This window comes from Silene latifolia, chromosome 2 (genome assembly GCF_048544455.1).
Source record: "Silene latifolia isolate original U9 population chromosome 2, ASM4854445v1, whole genome shotgun sequence".
NCBI lineage: Eukaryota > Viridiplantae > Streptophyta > Magnoliopsida > Caryophyllales > Caryophyllaceae > Silene > Silene latifolia.
Window position 1 is genome coordinate 117,100,057 of NC_133527.1, and position 11,152 is coordinate 117,111,208.

Here is an 11,152-nt window from a genome sequence, read left to right on the forward strand (position 1 = left end):
TGACAACTATTAGTCGGTGCTACTTGGGGCGAAAACGTGTGAGCTACCGAGCGTTGTCCTTACAACGAATGACTTTCCTCGTTGTAGTTTAGGATCGTACTTAATTTTATAATTGTGTTTCATTAGGGATTAAGATCCCGCTCATCTAGTCAAGTTGTATTTTGTATAAAAGCTTCATTAAACCCAACTTTTTGGTTTATATGGTGACTCCACGGTTTTTAAATATCAAAGTTTTTAAAATCTCACTTTATTCGCTACAAATTTTACATTTACTCTATCGTAAGATCGCGGGGGTTCACAATTTTATCGTAAATATATTATGAAATATAACAATATAAAAGGAAAATTACACAAGTTTTTCATTACAAACATTAAGAACACGTTTGTAGAACAATCTGATAACAATAGCATGAGAAGGATAACACAATAGAGATGGATCATTATTTAATTAATATAGATGGACTAAAACATAATGGAAATGTGCGAGAATATTTTTTGTTTCAAGTGAGCGCATTATATCACAGCAGATATTCGAACCCTCAACTTCATGGTTTAGATAAAAGTACCCTTGTCACTTGAGCTCAATCTTGTTCTCAAGATTAAAACGATATTTAGGGATGAGCACCAAATCATTAACCATAGACATAACAAGCCCAAACTTCTCGGTCATGTCAAAATCTTGAGGAGAGTTACCATGAGGCATTTCCCAATCAAAGGAATGAACCAATTGAGATAACAATACTTTGACATTGAGCAAACCAAGCATACTTCCAGGGCACCTCCTCCGGCCAAAGCCAAACGGTGCGAGACGGAAATCTTGGCCACTAATTGTGTCAATATCATCATTTAAGAACCTCTCAGGATAAAACTCATTACAATTATCAGACCATATAGTAGGGTCTCTAGCAATTGCCCATAAATTTAAAAATATTTGGGAACCTTTAGGAATTTTGTAACCATCGAATGAAATATCTTGTCGAGCTTCATGTGGTGCAAATACAATGGGGTATAACCTAAATGTTTCCTCGATAACCATGTCCAAGTATCGTAATTTAGGTATATGTTTCTCCTCAATAATTGTGTTCATACCAACAACACTTTTAATCTCATCTTGTAATTTCTTCATTTTTTGTGGGTTTTTTATGAGGGAAGCAAGTGACCATTTTACTAGGTTTGTTGCACTATCTATTGCTGGTACAACCAGATCGAATAAGATGGCTTTGATATTTTCCTTTTTAATTTCATTTAACGGTCCATTACTAGGGTGGTGCTCATTATTGTTCTTCATTATTGACAATAGAACATCAACTATATCCCTGTGAGTTCGTTCTTCGTTCTTCGCTCTTCGATTTATCTTCATGCATGCTGATAATCTTCTCTAGTACATCGTCTATAATTACCATAACCTTTTTGATGCGCCGTTTCAGTCCCTATAATTAAAATGTAAACCAAATATTTAAGCCAAATAAAATAGGTAATAATAATTGCAAATTTTAAATACAACATTATTTTTATGGAAAATGAAAGGGCGCCACCGGGTGACACCCAATTTGGGCGTCACCCTCTCACATGGGGTGAGTGAGACCCCTTCAATAAAAAATTCATGTGAGAGGGTGACACCCAATTTGAACGTCACCCGGTGGCTCCCTATTGACCACTGATGAATGTTGATGAAACTCTGCTGGTGGTCTCAAGTGCAAGTAACTTTTAAGACATGCCCCTTTGTCTCATTCATTTGTTTAGGTTTTTTAATTTTTTGTGAGAGATATTTAATCCACCAAAATAAACTAATGATTAGCACAAATGGAGTACTTACATCAGATAAATGAAAGAGTGTTAGCTAGTGTATGTCAACATACATATAAGCAAGCTAAGAATATATAATACGGTAAATGTAATGTAATTCTTTCTATATTCGTATTAATTTGTATATGTAAAAAGGGGGTCTGAAACAAACCTGTGGATCAAAGGGTGCAAGGAAAGTTAAATAGTCGGAAATATTTAGGGTTCCGGAAAGTCTCAAAGTCTCGAGAATAACCGGCCTAAGGGCCAAGTCACGTTTAGGGCTTCCATACAACATTCGATAAATCAACTCCTCTAAAACACCACCAACACTCTCTCCGATATCAACAGCTTCACTAATATTTGAAGAATCCCTCAGAGAACTCACTAGTTTCCCAATTTCCTCCTTCCTCAACCACTCAAATGTCCTTATTTTTGTGGCACTTAAAACCTCCATCACACACAATTTTCTCACATTTTGCCAATATGCGCCATATGGGGTAAATGTGAACCCCTTTAAGCCATATGAAAGATCATGAGATACGTCGGAAACAGGCCTCGATGCAGAAAGTGTTAAGGATATTACCTAAATCTTGTGTCTTGCCTTATTTTCGTCTTCCATATATTTGTCTCTAGTATAGCTTTCCTTATTGTTGTAATTTCTATATTCTTTAGATTGTGTCTTGGTAATTAGGTTAGGGTTTAGCTCCTTTGTTATGTATATATATCGCACACAATTGTAACAATTTCATTCATTCAATATAATTTCCATTAACATTCAATCTTACATGGTATCGAGCTGCAACCGATCCTAATCAACCCTATAATCCTTCGTTCCTTTTTTCCTCACCCATGGCAAACCCTGCCTCCCTTCCAAACACCCATGAACCTCTTGTTCCCCTCCTCCTTGTCAATCTCTCCATGGTTGACAAGCTTACCCCACTCACATACATGCCTTGGCAAGACCATATTGAGTCTCTCCTCTTCGGTTATGACTTGAAAAAATTTCTCGACGGCACTCATCCATGTCCTACTGCCACTATCCTTGACCCCAAAGATACCACCAAAACGAAAACCATTGATAACCCTGCCCATATGACCTGGAAACGCCAAGATCATCTCCTTAAGGGAGCGATTCTTGGCACCCTAGACTCCACAGTTGACTCTCTCGTCATGCGTGCTCCCACATTGCGTGACGTATGGAAAACCTTAGCATCAACATATGCCAATCCCTCCCGTGCCCACATCCTTCAGATTAAAGACCGTCTCAACTCTATTCGTAAAACTGATCAAAGTATCACTGAATACCTTCACTCCATCAAAGCCTGCGCAGATAAACTGGCTGTGCTTGGCAAACCTATGGACCACGAAGACCTCATTGCAAAGGTTGTTCGTGGCCTTGATTACAATAAGTATCACTCTGTCATTGACCCCGTTCAAGCTCGTGACGAACCCATCTCATTTGAATCCTTGCACGAAAAATTACTCAACTTTGAGTTAACCACTGATCAAAATACCTCCCCTTCTCCTTTTCCCGCCTCTGTGCATGCTGCCTATCACCAATCTCGCTCCCATCAACCTTCATATAACCGCCTACCCCCTGTCCCTGCCACCTCTGAGTCTCTGCCTCCTCGCCAAGACCCTCCCTTTAAGGGAAAATGTCAGTACTGTGGTATAACAGGACATGTTCTGTTCTTCTGTCACAAATTCAAATGTGATTATCCTCAGGTTGTCCTTCCATCACGCACCCTTAACCGCGTCCCTCGTGCTTCACCCCAGGCTCAAACTGCCACCACTGCTCCCATGTTCGGCTCTACCTATCTACTGGACAGTGGGGCGTCACACCATATTACCAATGACTTGGATACGCTGGCACTTCATTCTCCTTACAATGGTTGTGATGAACTCCTCATAGGTGATGATTCTGCCCTTCCTATCACTCATATAGGTTCATTCACTCTCCCTTCCTCTTCTTCAATTCCTTTAAAATCCAATAATGTTTTCTATGTGCCTCGTATTTCTCGAAAAATTATTTCAATCTCGCAATTTTGCAAAGATAATAACGCTGTCTGTGAATTTTCCTCTCTTCTTTGTTCCATTAAAGATCCTTAAACGGGGCATCTTCTTCTTCAAGGTCGACTTAAAGATGGTGTATATGAGTGGCGTCCAACCGTCACAAGTTCGCACCTCTGTCAAGTCTCCTCTTCCTCCATCTGGCATCACATGTTGGGTTATCCATCCGAGTCAATTCAAAAATATTTACGTACTCATTTAATTTAAGTATTCCCTTTTGTTCTATCAATAATTGTAATTCTTGTGACATTCACAAGTCATAAATTAGCCTTTTCGCAAAATACAATTCGTTCCACTGCTGCTTTGGATTTAATTTTCAGTGATGTTTGGTCCTCTCCGGTTACATCGTCTGTTGGTTTCAAATACTATATCATATTTGTTGATCACTTTACAAAATTCATATGGCTTTATCCCATGAAATTAAAATCTGATGCAACTCAAATTTTCATTCGCTTCCGCAAACTTGTAGAAAAATTCTTTAATAAACCAATATTACAACTCTACTCCGACAACGGCGGAGAATATATCAAGCTTGCACATACTCTCGCTGACAATGGCATCGGCTAACTTACTACACCTCCTAATACACCTGAGCTAAATGGTTACTCCGAAAGGAGACATCGTCACATTGTTGAAACTGGATTATCATTGCTCACTCACGCAACCATGCCCACGGCCTTATGGCCCTATGCGTTTGCTACTGCTGTCTATTTGATCAATCGTCTGCCAACTCCAACCCTCAAGCACTCCTCCCCTTTTCTATGTCTATTCGGTTTTAAACCAAATTATGACAAACTTCGTGCCTTTGGTTGCCTTTCCTACCCGTGGTTGCGTCCATATACTGCTCATAAACTAGAACCCCGCTCTACTCCCTGCATCTTTGTTGGCTACTCGCCAACTCAAAGCGCTTATTACTGTCTTGACCCGGTCACCTCTAGAGTTTATGTGTCCCGTCATGTCAAATTTGTTGAATCAAAATTTCCGTACTCCATTTTTACTGCTCACCCCACGCCTTTTCCTTCCACTAATGTCCATGATTAGACAACTACTATAATTCCCTCACAAACTGTCCCTGAACCCGTCTCCACAACTCGTCCTGCAACTGCTTCTCCCACTTCCGCTGACAATACTTCTGCAACTCCCACTGTCAACACTCCCGCCACTTCCACTGTCAATACCCCTGCCCCTTCTCCTGCCAATTCCCCTGCCACATCTCCTACAGAGTCGCCCAACAGTCCCATACCACTCCCACCTCCCCCACCACCCCTCACACACCAACATGGCACTCGGCTGTCACATAATATAGTCAAGCCTAATCCAAAATACGCAAAACACGCCACAGTTTCCTCTCCTTCCCGTCTCCCTACCACCGTTAAACAAGCCTTAATTGATCCTCTCTGGCGTAATGCTATGCAATCTGAGTTTGATGCTCTCCAACATAACCACACATGGACCCTTGTCCCTTCCCTCCCTACCATGAATGTGATTGGATGTAAATGAATTTTTCGGATAAAATATAAACCTGACAATACAATTGATAAGTACAAGGCACGCCTTGTTGCGAAAGGATTTCTACAAAGACCCGGGCTCGATTACTCGGACACTTTCAGTCCGGTGGTCAAACCCGCTACGGTACGCACTCTCTTACCTCTTGCTCTCACTAATGGTTGGTGTCTCCGTCAATTGGACATCAATAATGCCTTCCTTCAAGGCGCCCTAACTGACGATGTTTACATGGCTCAGCCACAAGGTTTCGTTAATCCTGACAACCAGTCTTATGTTTGTAAATTATCAAAAGCCATTTATGGTCTCAAACAAGCCCAGCGTGCTTGGTATACCACTCTCAAAAATTTTCTACTTACGTCAGGTTTCATTGGCTCTCTAGCTGACCCATCCCTTTTTTATTTATCTACAAACACTCATAAAATATTTATCTTAGTCTATGTTGATGACATAATCGTCACCGGTCCTAATCCTGCCCATGTTAATTCATTCATTGCTACTTTGGCGTCTAAATTTTCACTCAAGGATTTGGGTGTACTGTCTTATTTTTTGGGTGTCGAAGTCACTCCAAATGCTCATGGTCTACTGCTCACTAAGTCCAAATACATACATGATGTACTTGAAAAATACAAAATGCTTGATGCTAAACCTTATCCTACACCGATGGCTGCATACCCGCCGTTATCTTCCACTGGTGGCTCTCCTATTGATAACCCGAGTGATTATCGGGCTATCCTCGGCAGCCTCCAATATTTGTCATTCACTCGACCTGATATTGCGTTTACTGTGAACAAATTGTCGCAATTTATGTAAGCTCCTAAGGACCAGCATTGGTCCGCTTTGAAACGCTTGCTACGGTATCTTAATGGTACCTCTCATGTTGGTTTACAACTCTTTCGTGCTTCTCCCAATCATCTTCATGCTTATTGTGTTGCCGATTGGGGTGGCGACAAAGACGTCTTTGTGTTTACCACTGGTTACATTACGTATCTTGGTCGGAATCCTCTATCCTGGTCGTCCAAGAAACAACGCGCCCTGTCTCTTTCTTCCACTGAAGCTGAATTCAGTGCCGTCGCTCATACTACCTCTGAATTGGTGTGGCTTCAATCGCTTCTTACTGAGCTTCATTTCATGTCTTCGGATCCTCCGGTCATTTTCTGTGACAATTTGGGTGCTACCCATTACTCGGCTAATCCCGTTTTTCACTCCCGTATGAAGCATGTAGCACTTGCCTTTCATTTTGTTCGCGAACGAGTGCAACTTGGGACTCTCCGTGTGCAACACATTTCGGGTACTGATCAGTTGGCTGATGTTCTTACAAAGCCACTCCTTCGTTCTCGTCATCGTTTTTTGCTTTCCAAGATTGGTCTCGCTTTTGGCTCGTCCATCTTGCGGGGGCTTGTTAAGGATATTACCTAAATCTTGTGTCTTGCCTTATTTCCGTCTTCCATATATTTGTCTCTTGTATAGCTTTCCTTATTGTTGTAATTTCTATATTCTTTAGATTGTGTCTTGGTAATTAGGTTAGGGTTTAGCTCCTTTGTTATGTATATATATCGCACACAATTGTAACAATTTCATTCATTTAATATAATTTCCATTAACATTCAATCTTACAGAAATCACATCATGGTTTCGAAGAAGGCATTCCCCCATTTCGGGTGATGATACCACAATAACTGGCCTGGAACCTAACTCTAGGTACATAATAGGACCATATTTTTTTGCCAAGGTTTGGAAGCTTCTATGTGGGAAAGTTCCTACCATGTGTAGGTGGCCTATGATGGGTAGTTTTGGAGGACTTGGAGGTAAATGTGAAGTATTATTATCAACTTTCTTCATTGATTTTGAGGAAATGGTAATTCTTGTATTTTTGATTTTTTTTTTTAACAAGCTGCATGAAGCTAAAATCATGCCAACCAAGACTACTATAATTGGAATGCCTAGAGAAAACATATTTTGTTGTAATAGATATTGCCCTAGGAAATAAAGAGTGAAGAGAGTGTGAGTGTGTGTTTGATATGAATAATGGTTCCACACATGAAGCTATTTATAGTAATTCATGTGACTAAAGTAGTGTGAATTGCATGATTTTAAAACCAATTCAAGTACACTTGCTTATTCATTAAAGTAAAGTGGTGGTTATGATTAAACTGATGATTGCCTTGTAAACTATAGTATATGGAACATGATCTGTGCACATGTATATTGAAAATTAGGTAGCATGCATAAATTGGTAGGTAGATATTAATTAGTTTAATTGGTAAAGTTATGAGTCGCGACTATTTTGTGAACACCAAACTAAAATCCAGTTATACTTATAAACGTTCTCTATCTTATATAATATAAAGTAGTACTTATTGTGGGTAACAGGTGTATGGTATATGGCAGAGAAAAAATCATTAGCTTATGTTAAATAATGACCATATTACCAATAAGAATAAGTGGTCTTTTTATAAAAAAAATTAAGTGGCTTGGTTATTTTTTCACATAAAATAGTCACTTTTCATCTTAAAATGGTTAAATTTTTAAATGATCGCACCTGTACGACACACTTATAATAATGCAAAGATAATATAGACTATCAATTTATTAGGTGTGAGGAATCTAATCTATTATACAATGTGTATGATCACCTAATAAATACAATGTGTCTTAATAATGAGAAAACAACGAAGCATCTGATCAGTATAATAGACTAAAGACCTTCATTATTTCATACAATTATGTGCTCTACCAAGTATTTCATACAATTATGTGTATCTGATCAATATATTACTCATTTTCTTATATTTAATCGAGCAATTGTTGGGGTAATAAAAAAAACGTTTGGCATTTGTGAAAGTATTAGTTGCAAGTTACATATTTCTGAATGAATCAATCGGTGTACAACCGAGTACATAAATACAAGAGACTCGTCAAAACCCTAAGACGTGACTTGCCTAATACTATACCTATAATTAAGGTAGTCCTATATCTTGTACGGAGTAGAATATATGACAACTATAAAATATAATCACATATTATTATTTCCAAACTTTCCCTTAAGTTGGAGCTCCAGGGATGCCGATGCCCAACATAGATTGTAAGTACGTGTATGGTACTTCTCCCAGCGCCTTGGTAAAAAGGTCCGCTATTTTTTCTTTGCTCCGCACATGTGAAGTAGCAATGGTTCCATCCAAGAGATGCTTACGAATAAAGTTACAATCAATTTCTATATGTTAGGTACGGTCATGAAAGACCGGAATTTTTTGCAATGTGCAATGCTGCACGATTGCCACAGAAGATTTACAGCACACTTGTATGACTAATTCCAAGCGAATTGAGAAAACTATTTAACCAAATTAATTCGTTGGTCAAGGCTGCCATTGCTCTCTACTGGACTTCGGTTGGCGATTTTGCCATAGTACTCTGTTTTTTAGACTTCCCCAATACGGGCATATTTCCCAAACACACAAAATACCCGGTCAAACACCGTCTAGTTAACGGACATGCTGCCCAGTTCTAGTCCGAGTAACCTCTTAATTCCAATCGTTAATTACTGTCAATAATTATCCCTTTACCAAGACTTCCCTTCACATAACGGACAACGCGCGAGGCTGCTTCTAAATGCTCCTTCCGTGGTGCGTGAACGAATTGAGACAAAATGTGCACCACAAAAACCAAATCTGGTCTAGTAATTGTTAAGTACACTAGACGACCAACTATCCTCCGGTACTTCATTGGGTCTATCAGCAAATAACCGTTTGCCAATGATATCTTATGATTTTGTTGAATCAGTAAGTCTACGGGTTTCGCGCTAGTCATTTCTGCTTCTTCAACGATTTCTAAGGCATATTTGCACTGGCTTAAAAACAACCCTTTTGAACCCGAAGCAACTTCTATACCCAAGAAGTATTTGAGCTTTTCTAGATGATTAATGCCAAATTTGGTGTCGAGAAAAAGCTTAAGTCTCGTTCCAGCTTCAATGCTATTCCCGACGTCAATCATGTCGTCCACATATACTAAAACAGCAAGAAAAACGCCTACTTTGTTGTAAACGAATAGGGAGTAGTCGGCCATAGATTGAGTAATTCATAGCTTTTCAAAGAATTAGCCAATTTCGCAAACTAATTCCTTGATGCTTGTTTCAAACTAATTCCTTCTACTTGGAACCCGGGTGGTAATTTCATGAATACTTCTTCATCCAAGTCACCGTGTAGGAAGGCGTTATTGACGTCCAACTGAGTTATGTTCCATTGTTTAGCAACGGAAACCACTAAAAGGCAATAGACACTAGTTATCTCCGCAACTGGTGCAAATATTTCGTGGTAGTCAATACCCTCGCCTTGCATGGAGCCTTGTGCCACTAGCCTCACCTTGTATCGCTCTAGGGTGCCATATGCATTGTACTTACCTCGTACACCCACTTACATCCAGTTAGATGCTTTCCTTATGGTAAATCAACTACTCGCCAAGTTCCATTTGACTCGAGTGCCTCGATTTCTTTTTGCATAACACCTCTCCATTCTGCTATCTTGGATGCCACGTAATAGTTTCGGGGCACGTGAATTGCATCAATAATTACCATAGAGTTCCTGTGAGAAGAAGAAAAATAAGTAGTAGTGATAAGTCCATTTTATATATACTTTTCTACCCTTATTTAGTTAGGTTTTATATTTAATTTGTGCTCTTAGGAGCGATTTATTGAGCTATGTGGATGTGAGATTCGGATTATACACGGGTTTGAAAATCGTTTGGAGTCGCCACCAAATTTAAGGAAATTTGGGAACAATAAATGAGATTTGAGTTCGTTGTCGAAAGTACGTGATGAGAAGTTCGTTAATAAAACACCCACCCCCGCCCGTTGCAATAACGACCTCTACTAAGGACTACGATGGCTAATTGGACAAGACTACGATTTGTTGTAAGAGTATGCAAAACACCATTTTAAACCTATCATGCGAGCTTGGTTTCTAATCGTTTAATGCATCTAATCTACTTTGTCCAAGTGATTTAGCATGTGAGATTGATTTGAACTATAATGACAAGCATTCACAAGCATGGCTTAGATGGGAATGAGGGAGCTGTTGGGGAACTAGCTATTACAACACAGACGATTCTCGTTGACTCAATTTGCAAACAATTGAATTAAAGATACAACTCGATCTAAATAGAATTGCTAGAACACGACACTTGACTTACTTTTGGTACGCCTACCTAGGTGCCTCAAAAACCGTGCCAATGATAAGGCCACGGCTGACATAGGATTTCGTCCTTAGCCTCATTGTTTGTTGCACTCACTTCGATTTAATTGATTAAATACTTCAATTTAACCAATCAAAACAAAGGTTTTGTAAAACATTTTGACTCAAAATAAAGGTCTTACCAGACCCGTATTTTAAAGTACAAATTACATTGCTTTAATAATTATAATAATTACAACGATTAAATAACAATAACAAATGAAATAAAACAGCAATAATTAAAATAAACAAAACAAAACAGACTAAAAATTGGCACGAAGGCCGAGACACACACGGCCCAAGGGGTGGTCAATGTTGACTATTCTAGTCAACGAATGCAATGAATCAGATGCTAAGCATGCACAATTCAACTAGCGAGAAATCGTCATAAGAAAAGTTGAATTCATTTAATTCTTTAAAAAAATTCATTTAAAATCCTATATCGGGTTTTGTATGACCTATGAATGTCTAATTCATTTAACATGCATTCTACATATTAATTAGGCCAAGTTGAGATTTAACAATTGATAAGATACAAATAAGATACAAGTATCATAAATCAATTAAAA

At 38.9% G+C, this 11,152-nt stretch overlaps 2 protein-coding genes across 2 annotated transcripts; both read right to left on the minus strand.

The window, feature by feature from the left end:
- Positions 1 to 571: 571 nt before the first annotated feature.
- Positions 572 to 1,288, minus strand: LOC141641214 (cytochrome P450 CYP736A12-like). The gene has a single exon (XM_074449885.1). The coding sequence runs from the start codon at positions 1,286 to 1,288 to the stop codon at positions 572 to 574; it is 717 nt and encodes a 238-aa protein (XP_074305986.1).
- A 16-nt stretch (positions 1,289 to 1,304) lies between these two features.
- On the minus strand, positions 1,305 to 2,404 carry LOC141641215 (cytochrome P450 CYP736A12-like). Its single transcript, XM_074449886.1, has 3 exons — positions 2,387 to 2,404; positions 1,958 to 2,296; positions 1,305 to 1,430 (listed from the first exon to the last, which is right to left on the minus strand). Exons 1-3 carry the CDS (start codon positions 2,402 to 2,404, stop codon positions 1,305 to 1,307), a joined length of 483 nt encoding a protein of 160 aa, XP_074305987.1.
- Between the last annotated feature and the right edge of the window lie 8,748 nt (positions 2,405 to 11,152).